This window comes from Numida meleagris, chromosome 1, assembly GCF_002078875.1.
Source record: "Numida meleagris isolate 19003 breed g44 Domestic line chromosome 1, NumMel1.0, whole genome shotgun sequence".
In the NCBI taxonomy this organism is placed as follows: Eukaryota; Metazoa; Chordata; class Aves; order Galliformes; family Numididae; genus Numida; species Numida meleagris.
The window spans coordinates 12,339,009-12,360,838 of record NC_034409.1 but is presented as its reverse complement, the minus strand read 5'-3'; the positions used below and the strand labels follow the sequence as shown (position 1 = coordinate 12,360,838).

At 37.6% G+C, this 21,830-nt stretch overlaps 1 protein-coding gene across 1 annotated transcript in view; it reads left to right on the top strand.

Annotated features, from left to right (window-relative positions):
* The window catches only part of PTPN12 (protein tyrosine phosphatase, non-receptor type 12), a 41,951-nt gene that overhangs the window by 10,445 nt on the left and 9,676 nt on the right, over positions 1–21,830 (top strand). Inside the window, exons 7-11 of the mRNA XM_021384503.1 lie at positions 1,720–1,862; positions 3,441–3,507; positions 4,088–4,165; positions 4,265–4,363; positions 13,646–13,731. Of these exons, the coding sequence (XP_021240178.1) occupies positions 1,720–1,862; positions 3,441–3,507; positions 4,088–4,165; positions 4,265–4,363; positions 13,646–13,731 (473 nt within the window). The remainder of the gene's footprint in view (positions 1–1,719; positions 1,863–3,440; positions 3,508–4,087; positions 4,166–4,264; positions 4,364–13,645; positions 13,732–21,830) is intronic.

Below are 21,830 nucleotides of genomic sequence, written 5' to 3'. Positions count from 1 at the left end.
GGTGAATTAAAAACAAAACCGAAAAGATTAAAAACCCATAAGCAGAATCTATGTTATTTTTGTTACCCAAACTTTGAGAACTGGTTACTTCCGAAACTGTAGGGGGGTCATATTTTGCATGTCCATACCATACATGCAAATCATATTCAGCTGTTTGACTTCTACATTTTTTCAGGATTTTTTTGAGGTTTTATTCTCTTGATAGTAAAAGATGTGTGCTGCATAGGTAAAACACACACATTGACGATGAGTTACAGACTTATTATCTTGAAGAATTCTAAATGTGGTCTTGAACTAGGGACATAAATGTGCATTTATGGTAGAAAGTAACATCATTTAAAAGACACTTTCTAGAATAACTTCTAGTTTTCTAGAATAAGGACAAATTTTGTCCCTTCTGTAAAACGTTCAATGGGATGTCATTCAAAATACTACGGGGGGAAATAAGTTATATGAACACAGGAAGTTGTCCTGATTTATATGAGGAAAACTAGTTTGAAAGAAGAAGATTATTATGAAGTAAGTCAACAGGTTTCTTCTTAAAAAGTTACAATAAAAAAGGCCTATGAAGATTCCTTTTCATTATTAATGTACGTATAAAAAGCTTAAATTTAGAAATTATTTTTTCTGGAGGTTCTGCCGATGTGAAAAATGACTCTTTAAATACAATTAAGTGAAGTTCTTGATGGACCTTAAAGGGCAGCTGTATTTGTCTTCCCTGCTGATGGCACTGATTTTACATAATCAGTTGGATTTCTTTATTTTTAATTTGTTTTCTTACACTGTTTTCTTCTGATTGTGCTAGGTACAGTGTTTTCACAGATCTAATAAAAGTAATGCTTCCGAAATAGTTGTTTCAGTTGGAAGATCATATAAATTTCCATGTTCAAAAGGCCCACCAGATTGCTTCTCAGATAACTAAACAGAAGATAGTAGAGGTCCTTTAACTTGTAACCTGTAATGATGATAGAAATTTCATACTCCTGCTTCTACAGTGCATTATGTTGTGCTTGCTGGAATCGAGAGATGTGCCAACAGCATGGTGAGCTGCAGTAGAAGTAGCTTTCCAGTGGGTAGTTTGGGTAATAGTGGAAGTGAAAATTTGAACTGTCCTTTAAGGAATTGAGGTACCTGAGTAACTAATGTGTTTTAAAACCTGTTTACCTTAAGTCCTATTGTAAAATGAGCAACTAGGATAAAAGTATACCACCCTGTTGCAAGTGTGAGCCATCGTTGGCTATGGCCTGAATCATTATTCTAAGTTTCTCTATTTTTACCTGCGTGCACTCCTGCACACTTTATTTTGTAATCTGCTGAAGTGACAAGACGGAAAATCTCCAGTTACTGGAGCATGATTGGAAAAGCAGATGGTTTCATGGTGATCTTTGCCTTTCTTTCTCCCTTTCAAAGTTTTAGACTGTAGGGACAGAGAATCTCTTAACACAGTGCAGCATTATCAGTCCTTTATCTCATATGTTCATGAGGCATTCTTTTCACCCCTTCTGCAAACCGTCTTGCAGTGTTTTCACCCATGCACTAGTACTACTCAAACATTTCAGAATTTCCCATTTGTTTTTCTAACTGGTATAGGTTGTTGTTTTTTATACAATGAATGGCTTTGATAGTACAGGGTAATAAAGAGCCTCACAGAATTATTTATTTCATGCAAGCTCCACAAATATGTATTATAATTAACAGCTTTAATTCCTCCTCCCTTAGGAAACTCGTAGTGTCTATCAATTCCATTATGTTAACTGGCCTGACCATGATGTCCCGTCATCTTTTGATTCTATTCTGGACATGATCAGTTTGATGAGAGAATACCAGGAACATGAAGATGTACCAATCTGCATACACTGCAGGTATCAAGTACATTTAGTTTTAAAGTTTATATACATTTTAGAAATTCAGACTTCTAGTAGGAGATGCACTGGTTTGATTCCAAATTGCAATTGTTACTTTAGTTTTCTAAGATGGAATATTTCCTCATGTCAAAACTTGGCTCAGACTGATATGGTCATCATTGTCCTAAACTCATGTCACAGTAAAACTTGATACTATTTCAGCTGAGAACGTTATCCATCAGGAAAGAATTACTCTTTAAAAAGGAAACGACTCTGTAGATCTTAAAACATTCAGATCCTCATTAGGACAAACTTTCTAAACCATTTGTTGTGGTTTAACCTGGCAGGTGGCTTAATACCACACAGTCATTTACTCACTCACCCCCCTTCCCAGTGGGATTGGAAGGAGAATCAAAAACAACCAAGTGGAACTTGTGGGTTGAGATAGAAACTATTTACTAAGATAGAGAAAAGGAAAAGGAAAATAGTTAAGACTATATATATGTGTGTGTATATATATTATTATATATATATAAATATATGTATATAACTAGTGATGTACAAGTAATTGTTCTCCACCCCAAGAGCAATGCCCAGATAGCCCCCCAAGCAGCAGAAGAGGGTGAGATGAACTCCCATCCCCTTTAAAACTCCTTCTGCTTGATGTCATATGGTACGGAATGTCCCTTTGACCAGTTTAAGTCAGTTGTCCGAATTCTGTTCCCTCCCAGCTCCTTGGGCCATTTGCTATGAATGGCCTTGGCTTAGACAACAAACACTGATGTGTTATCACCATTGTTTTTCTCCTGTACTGTATGTAGGAAAATACTGAGTTTGTATTAGTAAGCCAGGAAATTATAAATCGTTAGGGGTTTATTAATTCTTTACGCTCTGGTTGTCGTCTACAAGTGTTACAGAAATCTGCTGTCTTACCTGCATGCTGTTTTAACTTATCTTTGTAAGTAATTGGGTCTAAACCTATAAGGAACTTCTTTAGCACTGAGATTCATTTCACTTTGTTCTGTTTTTCGTGAATGCCAGTACAGCTTCATGACCATATAATGATGCATATTTATTACATTATAACTCTATCTGTAAAAAAAAAAAAAAAAAAGAGATGTTTATGCCATTAGAAAGAGTAAATGCTACAGGTCTCTGTCACTTTTTTGTAGCTTAATTGTTTGTTAATTAGAAGCAGAAAATGCAGATATGCTGCTGAATCAGAAAAATGTGGAGGCTCTTTAAATGTGTTCCATTGTTCTACTTAGCATATCTGTCATTAAACTTTAATAAAGTCACTACAGTTGAAGCAGTGGAAACTAGGAATAGTGCGAGGAACGAGGCAGTAAAAAAGTCAATATCAAAACGTCTTTCGTGACTGCAGTTCTGATCAGCCATGAAAAACTTGCATTGAAAGCTTTAATTTTGCTCTACTAAATTTCTTATTTTAAAATGTTGTGGGTTTAGGTTGGACAAGCTTAATATGATAGTTGGGATTAAATGTTTTGGGTTTTGTATGGCTTCTGTAAATATGAAGCTTGTAGTGTCTTTTCAACTACTTAAAACAGTTTCTAATGTACCTGTTTATGTTCAAAGTGCAGGGTGTGGAAGAACAGGAGCCATCTGTGCCATAGATTATACATGGAATTTGCTTAAAGCTGGGGTAAGGAATCTTATAAGAAAAAATAGTGGCATTCCATTATTTTGTAACAGTAATTGATTGAGCTTCCAAATGTTCTAAAATTGTGAAATGTCTCAATGTTCTGAAATTCTTACGACAGGTTGGATGTTTAGCTTCATCACATTCATGCTTTGACGTCAAAGGAAAGTTCACTCTAAGTTTTCATCTTACGCAGCAAAAGAGCACATTAAACTATATTCCTCATTTGAATATTTTCAGTATTAAGTGATTTTGAATGTTGTTTCCAGTGTCTCTGGTGTTGCAGCTTCTGAAGTCTTGATATTTAAAATATACAGAGATAACATCTGGGGGTTTCTAGCTTGTGAAGTGTTAATGTTCAGGTGTCATGTTAATGTTTCCATTGCATATCTCATTTTTAGAATGCTTTTAAATGCTCTCATCTGGTCAAAATGAAATGTTTAAGACAAGTTCTGCTTTATACAAGAATTTTGAGTAGCTACAAAGTCAAGAGAATAGATTGTCCACACTTGCAGAAGTTAGACTACAAAAGTACTGCTATAAACAGTTATGTCAATATAATTGACTTCCTTCTTTATTTCAGAAAATACCTGAAGAATTCAATGTATTTAATTTAATACAGGAAATGAGGACGCAAAGGCATTCTGCAGTGCAGACAAAGGTATAGTTTGTTTTAAAATGCATGTTATGATAATATACCATTAATTCTTAATTCTTGATAGAGATCTTGTGCACTAATTTTTATCTGAACCTACTGTAGGAGCAGTATGAACTTGTCCATCGAGCCATAGCACAACTGTTTGAAAAGCAACTGCAAAAATATGAAAGTTGTACGGAGTGGAAGATTGCAGATGGAGTGGTATGTGTCTCTCCCATATGAGTTTTCCATCAGTTGGAACTGTTAAGTTGTGGTTGAGTTTTTGTTGTGAAGTCTTACTTTTAATTCTTCAGTCCTGTTAAGGAAGATGCATAACTTGTTTGCACTACAAGTGCTTTTTGCTGAATAGGGAGTTATCCTGTACTTAGCTTACACTGAAATGTGATTGGTAAGAGTTAAGTCTGACAAATAAAGGAATAATTGCCACATATACTAAATGCCAACTGCACTGGGATAAGTAATAGAATTTTAGTGTGCATGAAATGCAAGACTTAGCACATATATTAATTTAGACTGAGTTATTATCTTGGTGAGGTGGTAGTAGTTGATAGTGGAACTGTTTGGTCTCTTGCTTTGACTGGCATTACTTACCGAAAAACTGATGACGGAAAATTAAAATTTGCCTGACTTTCTGCAGGTCATTTGTTAAATACACAAAGTTTGTGTGTATGAACGCAACTTAATCAATGTTGTTTAACTTAAATTCTGGAAGAACAAACACTTCATCCAGTTTTATTCTCCCTTCTTCCATACCGCCATTGTAGTGCTGGACCCAATTTTAAAGCAGTAGATTTTTGCTGATCTTACTACTGCACTTTGCTGAAAAAAAAACCCTTTAATTTTAGGGATTTGGTATTTTTACACTACTCTTGTAGTAAGTCTGAAACATTTTTCATTCCTGGAGAAAAGGCATACATTGTTCTGTTAACTCTCTTAAGACTCTGTTGTCAATTCATGCAATAGTTCTGAGGTTTGTAGTCATCACTAAAGTAACCTAATGGGCTAAGTACAGTATGGGTAGAACAACCTGTTTTAAGTGAGTTGAGTTTGATATTCAGCATAATTGGAGTGGGAATTTTCATTTTACTTCTGAAAAATAAATGTGATAGCTTTTGGAATATGTAGATCCATTAGGTTTGTCCAGAATAGATTCCTAATCACATTAGTTTCTTTGAAAAAAGAGGCAAAAGAGTCTGCAGTATCTTCTAGCTATTTGACTTCGATCTGACCTGCATCTGCACTCTTCCCATAATCAACAATGTTATTGACCTATATTCCTGAACATCTGTGGTCTGGAAGAGGTGCTGAATAAGGATGGTTTGTTGATGCTGTGTCTTCAATGCCCTGGAATGTATGCTTACTTTGAGATGAAACTAAGTCTGCTGCAGAAAGTTTTCAAATCACTGTGTTAAATGTAGTGGAGTATGTTAAGGCTCCTACCTGGATCTTACTCCGCCTCTCAAAAGTGAACATTTTTCCTTTATAGTGATAGTGGATCAGGTGAGAAGTGTTAGAATGGGTATATAGGAATAAACATGTTAAGGTAATGGGTGGTAGGAAATGAGTAACACAAGGAGAAGTTCTTGAATGTTTTGGTTGTGTTTTGTCTTCTGGCTTTGAAAGTACTTCACTGAAGTACACTGAAAGGGACCCCTTTAAAGGTCATCTAGTCCAACTCCCTTGCAAGGAGCAGGGACATCCACAGCTAGATCAGGTTGCTCAGAGCCTGGTCCTACCTGGCTGTGAATGTCTCCAGGGATGGGGTTTGAACCACATCTCTGGGCAACCTGTTCCAGTGGCTCATCACCCTCACTGAAAAAGACTTGTTCCTTATATCCAACCTAAATCTGCCCTCTTTAAGCTTGAAACCATTTTCCCTTGTTCTGTCACCACAGGCCCTCCTCAAGAGTCTGTCTCCTTTCCTGTAGCTCCCCTTTAGATACTGACAGGCTGCTACCAGCTCACCTCAGAGCCTTCTCTTCTCCAAGCTGACCAGCCCCAGTTCTCTCAGCCTGTTGATCCTGTCTATCCTGTACTTAGCTTACACTGAAATTTGATGGTAAAAGTTAAGTCTGAAAGATAAAGGAATAGATGGCATGCAGGGTAAGCAATTATATTTATATTAACTATTTATAAATATAAATGTTAGTAACAGTTAAAAATATCAGTCACAGTTTACAGTAGTGACACAGCACTGCTATGTAGATCTAGTTCTTTTAGTGGAAATCATCACTGACAGTGTTGTATCTATATTGCTCTGGTACCTGATAGCTTTCCTGTCTACAAACTCCGGTTTTGGGGTGCAGAAAAACTCCAGTTCCTTTTTGTTCCCCACTGCAATTACTGAATCCCTGGGCAGTGTGTCTTAGAAATAGTAGCTATGGCTAATCAATGTCGTGATGCTTGCTTTCATTATGATCAAAACTTCTGTGTTTGTTATTTAAAAAGTAGTGTAGCAGTCTGTGCTACAATACTAATGACAGAAGTGATGGATTATACAATCAGGTTGTTTTCCTGACCAAGCTTTGAGAAGCAGAACAAGTAGCCATGAAATAGCGATTGAGAGGATCATACTGAGTGAGTGATTAATAGGATCTTGTAAGGAGTGAGATTTTTGGGTCTCTAAAGATGGACAAAAATGTTTTCTGTTACCAAGAAAATACTTCGCTGTGAAACAAAATCATTACTTTATACTTGCAGAAGGTATGGATGCTACAGGAAGTGTGGAATCCTGCCTATGTGAAGGGTTTTAATTGCATTCAGTAGAAACAGCTGCAGATAAAAGAATGGCCCTACTTCTGATACAGCACTATTACAGGATACTGAAAGGTGTTCTCTTTTGCTCGCTTGTTATATTATGATAGCACTCTGAAGTTTTGGAGTACTCTGCAAGGTCGGCTTTGTGGTTTTATTGTCCAATTGCTTTTCTTATTTCAAGCAGTGCTTGAAACAAATTGACTTACACTTTGTAAGCAGTGTTTGCCAGCAACATCACAGTAAAAAGTTTATCTGATTGGCAGTGAGTAGTAGTATTCATAGAGATGTAACTTAGACACAATGCTGAACGTGTGTTCCTGTGAACTTCCCAATTCTGCCCTGCTGGAAACAATACTGCACGAAGTCAACAAAAATGCTCTCAGTGTTTACAGTTAAGTTAGGACTGGGTCTTAATTACTACAATTTGAGAAAAGAATTCCAAGTCTTGTAGAAAATGCATATATGGTATGGTATAATTGTTGCATACTATTACAACACAGTTATACTTACTGTGAATTCTTAGAATTGTAAATGCGCTTAAAATAATACAGAGTATCAAAAGCACGAGGAAGAAGAAGAAAAAGCTTCTTCAGACACCAGACAGTACTTTTAACTGTCCTAGTACTAGAAAAATTTCAGAGCAAAGGTGAAATACTGCTCAGAAGTAGGAAATTCACAACCAGCTAAGAAGAGAATAAGGTACTAAATTTGATAACCAGAACTATTTTTTTATTCCATCCTCGAGTAGTAGGACTTGTAATTTCTCAAACAATTAACTGGGAGCTGAGTCTTAGACTCAGCCCTCCTTCCACTGAAACTCTTGATCATCCTATCACACGTTTGAAGCTCCCATCTCTGTTTTTTTTTCCATTAAATAAAAACATTACAGTTAGTTTTGAGTTAGGAAGTTATGCAACAGATGTGAGCTGATTGGTGTTGATCATCTGATAAGATATCAGAGTTGTATCAGTAGAATATTTTGAGTTATTTGAAGGGCGTCTCTGTAGGCTGAAGTGTACCATGTTTGTCATGGAAAAGCGAATCAGATGGAATTCCATGAAGTTGAATGTCCTGTATGTAGAAAAATGAAAATTGTTTGAAGGACAAACAGTAAAAATACTACTGTCTGCTGAGAAATATTTCTTGCTGAATTTTGTCACATTGTGACAGCAAGAACCATCTTACAGTACTGCAAGTCTTTTTGGTTTTCCCTTATCCATTTTTATTAATAAACTTTTTCTCCAAAATATGACACTGTTAGTACTCATAAGAATCTCTTACACTTCTTGTTAAAGTGGCACATTTGTTACTGTAGTTTGTGCTTTTAGAAGCTGTGGAAGAATCTGCTGCTGTAAGAAGAATGTGGATATTCAAAACGTTAATGGTTTGACAACTAGGCCAAAAGTTTTCACCGGTGAAGTTCTCGTCGCCGTTTTGCATCTTGGAGAGAGATTTTGGACCATTACAGCACTGTAAAGAAATCTTAGGTGTCTTGGGAGACATTTATCTTGCTGCCTGTGATCAGAAAATTGTATTTAATCCGAATCATTCAAGTATATTATTTCAGTGTGTAATATTTCTTTTATTTGGTGATGCACTGTAGTTCTCAGGCAGTGATAAAGACAAAATGAATGCCTTGATTCCTTTCGAGGGAAGCTATGAGATTACTTCTGGAAAAGTCTTTGCGTTTTATCTTACAGTAATTTGCCAATACAAAAAGCTTCTGACTGACATGACGTTTTTCTACTGTGACTTCTAAAAGAAAATAATGTATTGCAATTCCTGGGCAGATTCTTGAATTGTAGGCAATGCCTTTGAAGACTCGGTCCAGAACTGCGATTCTCTATTTAGTCATTTAGTGACAGCTCACTTCTATACTTACAACACTGGCAGTGGCAGATGGAGAAATACACTTTCCCTTGGGAGATGATACCGAAATTTAGGTCACCTTACCAAGCAGAATTCAGATACTGTGTCTGCTATGAGAATTCCTTGTTTGTATTAGCAAAGGAATATGAGTTACTCTGCACATACTTATACAGACCATATAGCCTATGCTTCCTGTCCAGGTATTTGACTTTATGATCTTTTCATTTGTTAATGTAGTCAATAGAATCATGGAGTCATAGAATCACCAAGGCTGGAAAAAAACTCCAAGATCATCTAGTCCAACTGTCCACCTACCATCAATATTTCCCCACTAAGCCATGTCCCTTAGTACCACATCTAAATGTTTCTTAATGCTGTCAGGGATTCTGACTCAACCACCTCCATGGGCAGCCCATTCCCATGCCTAACCACTCTTTCAGAGAAGAAATTTTTCCTAACATCCAACCTGAATCTCCCCTGGCGCAACTTGAGGCCATTCCCTCTCATCCTATCACTAGACACGCAGGAGAAAAGACCGAACCCCACCTTGCCACAGCCTTCTTTCAGGGAGTTGTAGAGAGCCATAAGGTCTCCCCTGAGCCTTCCAGACTAAATAATCCCGGTTCCCTCAGCTGCTCCTCAAAAGGTTTTTGTTCCAGACCCCTCACAACTTTGTTGCCCTTCTCTGGACACACTCCAGGGCTTAGGTGTCTTTCTTGTAGTGAAGGGCCCAAAACTGAACACCGTACTCAAGGTGTGGCCTCACAAGAGCTGAATACAAGGGGATGATCACCTCCCTGCTCCTACTGGCAGCACTGTTTTTGATACAAGCCCAGATGCCATTGGCCTTCTTGGCCTCCTGGGCACACTGCTGGCTCATGTTCAGACGAGCATCGACCAACTCCCCCAGGTCCATTTCCTCTACACAGTCTTCCGGCCACTGTGCCCCAAGCCTGTAGCGTTGCCTGGGGTTGTTGTTGCCAAAGTGCAGGACCCGGCACTTGGTCGTCTTGAACCTCATCCCGCTGGCTTCAGCCTGTCCAGATCCCTCTGTAGGGCCTCGCTACCCCCACGCAGATGGACACTTCCTGCCAACTTGGTGTTATCTGCAAATTTATTGAGGATGTGCTCAATCCCCTTGTCTAGGTCATCAGTAAAGATATTGAACAGCACAGGCCCCAGTACTAATTCCTGGGGAACACTACTCATGATTTAACTCCATTCACTACCATATTTGTATACATACATATATACTTAACGCTTGAACAGCTCAGCATCTGAGGAATATAGAGGTAAGCCTAGGTAAAGCTCCTTTTCTATTTTTATATGCCTACTGTTACCCTTGTTTTCTTATAATGAGAAGCCTACCCCAATAGGATAGGTAAGAAAACTTTCTTCAATAAGAAAACAGGTCATTTTGCACTCTTACTAATCACTTCTTAAAAAAAAAAGAAGTAATAATAATTCTGTATGATGGCTTTTGTAAAGTATGTATGTTGTCCTGTTTTTTCTAAGCTGATGCTTGTAATATTCTGCCCTAAAAATCAACATCTGTTCAGACAACCAACAATGTTGGCTGATGCCAATAAGCTGTGATTAGGAAGGCTGGAAGGCTTTTTCTTAATACTGCCATCTGCTCTTCTTAGTGATGAGGTCATTCCTGTGAGATACCCTACATTTGCTTTTACAGTTGTATTTGTCTAGTTGTTCTGCATGTTTACCAATGCACTTATTTAGATGTATGACAAAAGGTGAAAACTGTGAGTTGGTATCGCTCAAGGATGCTTAAGATTCTGGTTCTTTGCTACCTCTCATGGCAGAACTGAGAACTGGTAACAGACTTGCTCTGAGAGCTCAGTAAGCAATATTTCTTCAGTTTAAAGTACAAAGAATAGGTCCAGCAGTAACTGAGCACAATTATTTAAAAATGCTGCAGCAGCTTAAAGTTAATGCGAAGACTTTACTCTCCTACGTGGGTTAGTGCATCTGGCTTCTGCCTTCTTTCTTGTTGTCTTCAACCTTTTAAGTAAAAATCCTTTACTTACTGGCATTGGAGTTGTATAAAAGTGAATTGATTTTTCTTGAAATCCTCAGTCTGTTCACCGAAGTATTTAAGTTCCTCTTTTTTGGTAACAATTCCTATAACATTCTTATTCTTGATTTGAAGTGACTAAAAGTGAACAAATCCTGATTTATAAGCTAATGCAGAACTGAAACCTCTTAAACACGTAATATCTGCCTGAAGCCTTCCCAATGTATGGCAGAGTACTGCAGCGTCTCTTCAGTTACTTTTGCTTGTCTCAAGTGGATACTGAGCTACTCACTGTATGCATACAGAACTTTAAAATTTTTTGACGTGTATTAGCTTCTTCAATATGCTTTTTCTTCTGCCTGAGAGAAAAGTGCAAAATTCTGTCCACAAATGCTTCATTTTACAAACAGAAGAGCAGGGATGCGGCTTCTGGGTTATATCCTAGACAAGTTGAAGTCTACATTGCAACAGGCCTTTGTCAGTAAGTCCTTGAGAACCAGGGCTTAAATGTGACATTAGTGTAACTCTAAGCTTCTGTCCTGGTGGACCTGGACTTGAATACTTTCCTGACTTGTTGTGAGGTGAAGAAGTGGGCAGCAAGGGTAGGAAACCCTTTCTGTACAGTCTCATGCTTTCCAGGGTCTCTGCCTGATGAAGCTTTGAAGTGCTGTGCTGAAACAAAGCAGAACAGCCTGCCCTCCAGGGTGCAGTTTCATTCATTGTTTCTAACTCTAGTTGCTAGTACTTACAATTGAAAGTGCCGTTTTAGCCCTAAGCCCATCTGTAGCAATGGCTGCATGCAGGAGACAATTGGAGAACTTTACTCAGCTCGGGATGGAGAGGAAGGGACGTGACACAACTAATGATCTGAGAACTGAATTGATGTTGGATGCTGTGAGCCTCTGCTTCTTTGGCACCAGCCTTCTGAATGGTTCTGTGCCCAAACGTGGACAATGAAGTTTGTTTTCATGTATGTTAAGGACAAAATCAGTGTGTACAGCTACCCAGTGTTGGAAGCCAAAAACTTAGAACTTGTTATTCTCAGTGTTTGACAGGAGAGTAGTAGAGGGATCGAATGTCCTTGATACATGGTAGTGTTTCATTCCAGCAATGTCTAGAAAGTTATAATAGATTTTTTTTAAAATTTGCATCTCTGAAATAATTTGAAGCTAAATTTTAGAAGTCTTTTGGGCCCTTAATTTTCTTGAATGTCACGGGAAAGCTAGCCATAAAGATGTTGTTTTAATTAGGTCCTGCATTCAATTTACAGATATAGCATTACGTTGATCTTTGTTTTTTCTTAATATCTCATCAGCCATTTCAGTTGTTCTCCTTTTCTGGACAATGAGTTTTTGAGTGGTGTGTTGTGTTGTGAGCACTTTGTGTTAAGAATGATTGTTGAGGTAGTGCTGATGCAATAAATCTCTGAAGGCATTTGATTTGCAACCAATGTCATTGTTCTAGCTTCTTTATAGATAGGAAAAAAAAAAAGAGTGCATTAAATGTGTTTAATCTGGTTCACAGTACATTTCACTTTATTATCCACTGGATAGTACTTATAGTGCAGTTAGGTGCAACATCATCAGTTGATCAGATACTCTTTATTTTTTTATGTTTCTTCAGGAAAACAAAGTCATTATTTATAGTTTTCAACTGACAGAGAATTAAAGAGAAACCTTCAAAAAGATCTAGGTTTTTTTGGCAAGTTGAGCAAATGTGCTTTAATGTTGCGAAATGTAAAAGCTTGTATCTGAAAACAAAAAACGGAGGAACTTAGTTTGGAATTCAGCTTTGCTTGTAATGTAGGCTCAAGACTCAACCAGTAGAGCTGACTGGTCTGCCACTTTTATGCCTATCATACTGACTGGTCTCTAGAATGTGAGGTCTTTTGGCTTCAAACCAGTCAAGCTCGATTGACTGTAATGGAAGCTTCAGTTGTGATCATCTAAATGTAAGTGGCTTTTATCTCCTAACTGAATCTCACTCCAAAATACGTAAGAGTTACAGCAGTGGTCAGCAGGACAGTGAACTCCCTGTTTAATTTGTCTGAAAGGGCTAGCACAATTCACTGCCAGACAAACAATAGGGCATCTCTGCTGGTGTGCATGTCACACGTTGAATTGGAATTTATGTGAGGGTAGCTAGCAAGTGAGGTAACTTAGTTATGATCTATATTCCAAAGTAAAAAATGTTTGCCAAATGCAAGTGTGACAAACGTTAATTAACAGGGAGTTTTTTGATTGTTTTGTATGAGCAGAGGAGGTCTCTGTCACCCCCTGTGAACAGACTGGCTGAAAGAGGGTAAGGGCCCCATTGACTGAACTTGGTATTGTTCTTTGAAATATATTACATACATTTGAGATGTTTGTAGTTCTTTTTTAAATCATTTTTCAAAATAAAATATTTGGCGATTAAAAATAATACCAATTGTAATTGTATACAAAACTCGAGAACACTAAGTTTCTCCTTTGTTTCATTGGCTCTTTGGCTATAGTGTGTGTATGGAAATGGTTTATCAACTTTATACTCCTGCGTAGTTCTTTTTTCCATGTGGAAATGTATACCTATAAATATATGAAAGTGTAAATACATGCATATCTAATACGTATCTTACGTACTCATGGTTTTCCTAATATGTGCTTTATCAAGTAACATAAACTTTGTTGTAGACAAATGGGAGATGATTTGAAAATGTCTTAGAACAATGCATTAAACCTTACCTACTTGTAAATTAAGTACTGCCTTATGTGTTATGGATCTCCAGAACTCAATTGTTTTGCTTATCAGCTTTACAGCTATGAATGAAAACTTTTTCTTTTAATCAGGATGAGAATAATACAGAGAACGCTGTGAGTTGTTCTGATGCTCAGAAACAGGATTCTCCACCACCAAAGCCTCCGCGGACCCGCAGGTACTTATCTGTTGTAACATGGTATTTTAAGCTGTCAGGTTAACTTGCTTTGTATATTAAAAAGTAGAACCAAACTACTGATACTAAAAAGACTTTAAGATGTATTTATTCTATTTATAAACATAAGTATATATAGTGAAAATGCAAGTCTTATAATTGGCTCTGTAAACAGAAAGCTTTAATATCTTAAAGACTGTTTGAATTTATTAGTCTTGCAATAAAGAAATACAAGTAGACAAGCACATAAAATTTGACAGATCTACTCAATCCACTACATTATAGTAGTGAAAAAGCACTACTGCAAAACATTTAAAAAGCAAAATAAGCTCAAATAGTGACAGAACCCTCTTTTTCAGAGGCAAAAGCATAACGGAAAAAGGATTCTGTTTATTGAATAAAACATTACTGCATGAACTGGGACTGTTAATAACTAGGGCATGTTAACAAAAAAGTTTTACTTTGTAAGTGAAAAATTGGTCTCACCAGACCTTCCATTCAACAGAAGAAAAATAAAATCCACTCTAGTTTTTGAAATACATAGACTTGACTTTGAAGAAGTTAGATGTTATCTGTCCATTCACTTTTACCTTTACTTAAAATGGGTACCCAACCTGAGCATGAGGCAGCTAACAAGCAACTCTCCTGTTTGCCTGGCTAGAATCTGAAAGGTTGTGGGGGCCTTTGGCAGGTGAATCCTGCCTGTTCTCAGTTGTCTACATTTGGATAGATAGGAGTTCCTGCAGTGCTTAGCATGTAAACTTAGTGCTGGGAGTGTTCCTGAAGTTGTAGTATGACACAACAACCAGCCACTTCAGTATTCTTGCATAGAATTTAGTCATATAAGGACAGCAGTCAGCTTTAAGACTACAATCTAACTGGAGTAGTGCTAGGTCAGGTCAGTGGCAGGAATTTTTTCTTTCCAGCTCTGCATTTGGCAGGGCATATGCGATGCCAGAAGATGAGTCTATTTTTGAGTGGCTGACAAGATTAGGTCAGTTATTATATAATAAAACACTTCACATTCTAAAGCATTTTAGGTTTTGTAAAGGAGGAAAAATTACAAATGTGTCTTAATGAAGTATAATTGGACATAAGGAGCCATTTGAAAATTGGTGACTCCAGAATGGACATGCACATGCACACTGCTACCCATACTTATTGCTACATCTTCTTGTTTAAGGAATAGATGTAGTTTAAAACCAGTATGTAAGTATTGTACTCTAATATTGACTGATAGGTTTAGACAATATCTGGAATATTGTATGGGGTTCTAATGTCTACTTACTGAGGATATCTGCAAACTACCACATGTGAATCTGTCGCTCAACTTCTTTAGTTGCCCTGAGAATGATAATTGCAATACGATAGCATTGGAAATAGTATTTGGTAATAATCATTAGTGATTAGATAACAATGTTAGTAGTTATTACGGTTAACTCATTAATAGTTACTTGATGCAGAAGTTGGAGAAGATGACATTGAAAGAGAGAGATGGAAATTAGTTGTAGCTTTCTACAAACACATGACAGTTTGTGCTGTGTAGATAATACCATTTAATCTTATTTAGATCGAAGATAATGTGATTGTATCTAATTATGTAGATAAAGATGATGACAGAGGAGCCTTGTAATCTGTGTTAGTGCTGAGATCTTAACTCAGACTATTTCTAGAAGATATGATTTCTATCCAGTAGGTAATTCCCTTAATAGTTAATGTTTCCTGATATAATTTTAGGTACCTAGTTACTTATCATTTTTCTATAGTCATGTAAGAATCATGTATATAATTCATACTTAGGCATGCATCTGCTCTCTTATCTGCAGTTCATTGTTCTTTACTTACTGCACGATTAAATGAGTATCTTTTCATCTCTGTTATAAAACCTGGTCTTTTTTGGGCTTTCTTCCATAAACTAATACTTTCCTATCTGCCAACAATGACAGGAAGGTTGGTTTCTTGTAGGTGAATAGATGGAAGTGTTTAGCAAATCTTCTGTCCTTTTAAAATGGAGATAATTTTTTGAAAAACCATTAACTGCATCCTTCATGGAAGAAGCTACTGAGGAAACACTTTGTTTTCCAATAGCTACGTCTACACAAAATACTTACTAGTAAGCATCTATTTTCTCGATGTGGGATCTAATTTTACAAATCTGTAGTATGGTAGTGTTTATGATTTGGAGCCAAGTTTTGTGTATTGTGGATGTTCGGGAATAGGTGTTTTTTTCATGGGAAGGACAGTAGTGGAAAACTGTAATTTCATCTTAGTATGAAATATGTAACTGTTAAAGATGCATTTCCAGATGAGCTTGCATCTCAGGACTACGTTTCATGATATGGTGATGATTTTGACTCCTATTAATTTTGACACACCAGCTTAATTGTTTAATGAGATCGTGGCATCTCTTCTATGGCTCTTCCCAATGACTAACCACTTTAAATTGTAGAATTTTTCCCAGGAAGGTGTTTTTCTTGGCGCTCTTCTCTCTTATTACCTCAGCATGTAGTACCTTGTTGTATTTTTTACAGAGGTTCTGGAATTGTTTTGCTGTCCAACCTTTCATCTTATCACCTTGTAATGCTGTAGTGTAATTCATTTGCTGTATGACTTGTGATTATAGCCATTGCTGTTAACGTATATTTGCATTCAATGTTAACATTTAAACAAAGAAGAATATTACTCCTTGATTATTACTGAGGTAAATAAGAACAACTCATGCTTTGAGTGCATGCGTCAGCACCTTATTCTGGAGATTGCTTGGCTTTGTAATTTGCAATTACTTGTGAAAATCACCTTGAAGCTTAAATCTGTGTTAAATATTGCTTGAAAAGCATTCTTTCCCTCTTTGTGAGACATGTCTGACTATTTTCAGTTGAAGGTGGGAGGAGTGCATAAGTAACTTTCGTCTTACATTTAAGACTATAGGTGATCAAACTGCATATATATATTTAATTTGCTATATAAGACATATTTACAGTTGGAGCTTTTGCTTCAAGTCCACAGGTGATAATCAGAATTTGGGAACGCTATCTTAATATGTTTAGCAAATTGTCCATAAGATATTTGTATGTTCAGTAGTTGATTCTAAAGTATTTGAGGAAAAAAGGTTAATTTTAATCAGGTTGGCTGTGGAAAGTTCTTGAATGTACACAGAACATGACACAATTTGCAAGAAATTGAGAAACTGAGGTATAAACTCATAAAAGGTAACAACTCTTTGTAGTACTGTAGTGCACTGAGGACCTACATCATAGAATCATAGAATGGCTTGAGTTGGAAGGGACCCCAAGGGCTGTCGAGCTCCAATCCCCCTGCTGCAGGTAGGGCTGCCAACCTCCATCCACATCTAGTACTAGACCAGGCTGCACAGGGCCCCATCCAGCCTGGTCTTGAACACCTCCAGGGATGGGGCATCCATAACCTCTCTGGACAGCCTGTTCCAGCACCACTATCTTGGTAAAGAACTTCCCCCTGATATCCAGTCTAAATCTTCCTTCCTTCAGCTTAAAACCATTTCCCCTTGTCCTGCCATTACCTACCCTTGCGAAGAGTTGACTCCCCTCCTGTTTGTAGGCTCCCTTCAGGTACTGGAAGGCTGCAATGAGATCACCCCGCAGCCTTCTCTTCTCCAGCCTGAACAAGCCCAGCTCCCTCAGCCTGTCTTTGTAGTGGTGGTGCTCCTACTCTGGACCCTCTCTAACAGCTCCCGGTCTTTCTTGTACTGGGGGCCCCAGACCTGGATGCAGTACTCCAGATGGGGCCTCACGGGGGCTGCTTGTGAGGACCTGCTTCTCTCTGAAGGAGAAAAGATAAAATATTGCAGCGGTTTGACTTTTCTTTCGTTTGTGCTTGCAATTCTGTCTAATGACTAAATTTTACCCCAAAATTTGCCAGCAGGTGACTTTTTTATTCATTCCTCACGCATCCTTTATACATTATCTGTAGTACAATTGATGATAGCCTCACCAAACCGCAGCTGTTCTACCACATGGTTGGCAGTGATTTAATGCTTAAGTTCTCTAGCTTCTGCCTGCTTACACAAAGTTTAATTTTCCTGTTTCAATTATGAAGGAGGATGTGGAGCTTGGTATCTATTTTTAGTTGATCAGAGCCACGTTTCTTGACCTTGACATCACTCTCCTATCTGATAATAAAGCCCTACATTATGCTGCACAAAATAGCCATGGATTGCTTGAAGTGTTTTTTCCTTTTGATCTCTGGCCAACTTTTATTTAAATCTGAACCCATGGTGCCCCACTTCTAATAATATAGCCCTTTTTCATTAAGGCTAGATGGGCCTCTAAAATGTTCTAAAATTTAGAATTAAGTAGCACTCTCTGAAGATTATATTTTATAACAACGTGTATGTAATCAAGTTGAAAACATGTTAAATCTTTCTATTAACCACTACAATTTTAAACAAAATCTAGTATTGGAAAGTATTTTTCCTGTAGTAAGTCTTTTTTTGTCTTGCTACAAACTCCTCTTTCGACCAGTAATAGACTTTTGTGACTTCCAGAAGGAATAGATACATGCCTCAAATTTCTCACATTCTTTTAACTTCTTGCTTCAAAAATTTTTTTGAATATTTTTGGGGGCGAGTGCCAAACTTTCCAAAAGAACCATTTCCAAATTCAGCCATTCGTCCTACCACGTTCTGTGCTGTCAGTTACTACAAGGAATAGCTAAGTGACCAGTGCTCACAAGCTTTTATCACAACTGTTCAAGTTCTGTTTCTTAAATAAACCTTTAAATAACCTTCTAGAAACGCACTCTCAGTTCTCATATGCGACTTCCCGCCATTCAATCTTGGGCCAGACAGCACCTTGGAGCTGGCACCTGGTGCATGGTTTGCCTCACAGCTGGGGGGTCAGTCACTTCGTTTGAAGTATTTGGCAAGCAGGACTTAACAATAAGATGCTGTACTTGCTGTTCAGATTGTGGCAATAAAAACAGGTGAAAAAGCTGTCTTGATTACCTAAGGAAAATCCACAGATAGTTATTTCTGTGGAAGTGCAGAGGTGGTAGAATTACCAGCTAGTCAGTAACAGTTGCATACAAAGAGACATTGTCAAGGTTGAGTTATGAGGAGGTTTTCTATCTTTCAGCATGCTGATTTTCCAAACGCGCTGGAGAAATTCTTGCTTTAGCAATATGTAAAAGCAATGCAGGGTTAACTTGTATCTATTACAGGAAAAGTATTTTCAAATGGTCTGACATTCTTCAGTTCACTGAATCTCTTCTGTAGTGACATCCACTTCCATGAACTTTCCTGGAACTTTCAATCAAGCTATATTTATTGGAGTATCTTGTGTTTCCTGTTGTTGGAATAATGTTAGTAGTTCAGATAATTTTCTGCCTTTTGGGGGATAAGCGTCTGTGGAGCACAGCTGTTGAAGGAAGTGCCCAAAGAAAGCATTATACATCAGACCATAATGCCCAAGATTGTCTGGCAAGAGTTTCAGAAATAGCTTCTGCTTAGTGAAGAGCTTTTAAAGGTATACTTATCCCAATATTTCTGCTTTCCATAAAGAAACAAAAACATTATTTTTAATGCAGAATATGTGTAATAATAATCCTATGACGTTAATAAAGTGGAAAAAACTTGCATGCTCAGGGAAAGCCAGGAAATCCCGGGTGACATCTATTTCCTTTAAGAAAAAAATTCCCAAATGCTGTTTGGTCACCTAATTTTCAGAGAATGAATATTCTTCAATATTAATATGGCAAGGAATTATTTCTTTTTTTAATGGAGCATTTCCCATGTGATCACTCAGTGCTCTCATTTATGAGTAAAAGAATTAAATTTAATGTATTTTATGTTGTATTTATTAAACAACTCTGTTAAGCAGTGCATAAGGAAGATGACTAAACAAGGGTGTGAATTTTGGGTTGCTGACTTATATAATATTGCCTGTATCATCTGTTCTGTGTGTAACTTCAAGGGGCCAATTTTATACAAGAGAGTCAAATGGAGAAGAGATTTCATTAAATGGTCATCATTGAAGATCTGAATGAATTGTGACTAGTATTATGGACCTGTGATCTTGCCATATCTGGTTTAATGCTAATTTGTTTGTTAGCTAATTGTAATGATTAATGGTATGTCTGTACCAGATAAGGATTTAGTTTCACTGATTGTAAATATAACAGCGGGTTGGGAAAATGAGGTCAGTGAGGGAAAACCTTGTTCAGTAGGAGGATTTAGTGGTGATTATTTAAAAGAATCGTTGGTAAAAGGGGAGCATGTAACCATTTCTGTGCGCGAACTTTCCCTTCTGCCATAGGAGGGGGAAACAAAGGGAAATTCTCCTGTTGTCTTAGTGCATATTAAGTTGGAGTAAGACTTTTTTTGCTCAACTTACCTTTACTAACTCAGACAAATAATTTATTCCCTAACTTGTTCATTTTTCAAGAACAGCAAAACAGTTCCCAAATGATCTTTGGTGAAGTTGTTTTTGTGTATCTTGCATTCCTTCTACCTTAATGTAAAGTGAGGTAGTAAACACGGTCGCGTGAAGAAGAGAAGCCGTTTGAGGCCCTACTCTGTATGATCAGGCTGAGAATGGAAGAAAGTACCTGAGAGAGCTGCAGGGGTTGGAATTTGGGGATTTCCAAATACGAAGATAGTAATTTTGGAGAGAGAATTTGGAAGCTGGAGTGCTTGCAACACTTGAGTGTGTGGAGATACTGATAAATGAAAATCCAAACAATTCTCTCTTCAGTTTGGAATCCCTTGTATGAGAATCTTGGTTATCCATCCCATACTGCTATAACCTGGTGCTAAGAAAATCACAAGGATGAAATTCAAGCTGTAGTCTACCCCAGGTAAACTTTCAGTACAGTACAATATTCACATGGAGTAGCGGTCTGCTGTTTTTTTACATAACTCCTGACAGTGTCAGCAATTTGCTGTGGTTAAATCCTTTTCAGACCTTATTTGCAAGTTGGGGAGCTAGTAGTATTGCTTTGATTTTTATTTGTGACACATAGGCACATGATGAAAGCCTGCCTGATATCTTTCACTTGTGAGCAGACTGTCAAGAACTGTTGTGCAATGTTGTGGTCTCTAGCTCTATTCACTATAACTCTTACAAGAAAGCCCCACTGGTTTTTTATTCCACTGTAGCAGAAACGGTGTGTTTGATGTTTTTTTAAGTGAAAGACAAAAAAAGGCACGTCCATGCAGAAAAGGTAGCAGCTCACTTTTTTAGCTGTTGGGATTTTCTGATTGACCTCTGTGCTTTCCAGTAACCTTTCTGAAAATGCAGTTAGGATTTCTGAATCATTTTTGCTTCTTGTCTTGCTGGCGGACAAACATAGGCTGACATATGTGAGCAGTGCAAGAAGAAACTTCACCAAAAATTGCTGGGTAATACAGTGCTGAAAGCATAACAGACATAACTTGGTACCTTGTATTTTCCACATAAGCTTTTTAATTAATGCTTTCTTAATAACCTTGGCTCAGGAGGTAACCATCTTTGGCCCATGGAGCTATGTCACTAGCCCATTTCTCTCAGTTTAAAAAAAAAAAAAAAAGAGCTTTTTCAGTTGTCTGATTGCAACAAAAGAAAGGTAGAGACTTGTCTAGGAAACCTGAATGCCTTGATCAAGAAGGCAAATGTAATTGTTAATAGCAGTCCTTTTCTTTGGTCTGGTCCATGTTTTGGCAATACTGACAGTCTTTCTGTACCAGTTGTTGCCTGATTAAAAAGAACTAGAAAAAGATGCGTCTTATTTCTGATTATCTTACACGAGTGCCTGACTGAGATGATCCAGCCAAGTTTTCTGAACCTTCCTGCAGCTGCTGAAACTTATGGTAGACTCCAGACTTCAGTCAGGGCTCCCTCTATAGAAGATATTTAGGAGCAAGAGATCTACTGGTAGAGCTGGATGCTTCCTGGCAGTTGAGTGGCAGCCTGTATTTGGATACCAGGCTTCACTTACAAACTCTGGAGGCTTGGTTTCTTTGTTAATTGATGGCGCATCATGAAATGTTTCTCTTCCACAAAATCTGTCAAGTCTCATCCTTCATCTGCATTAGCAGCGTATGATTGACTGTGACTGAGAGGAGAGCAGTTTCATTTAAATAGCCTGAA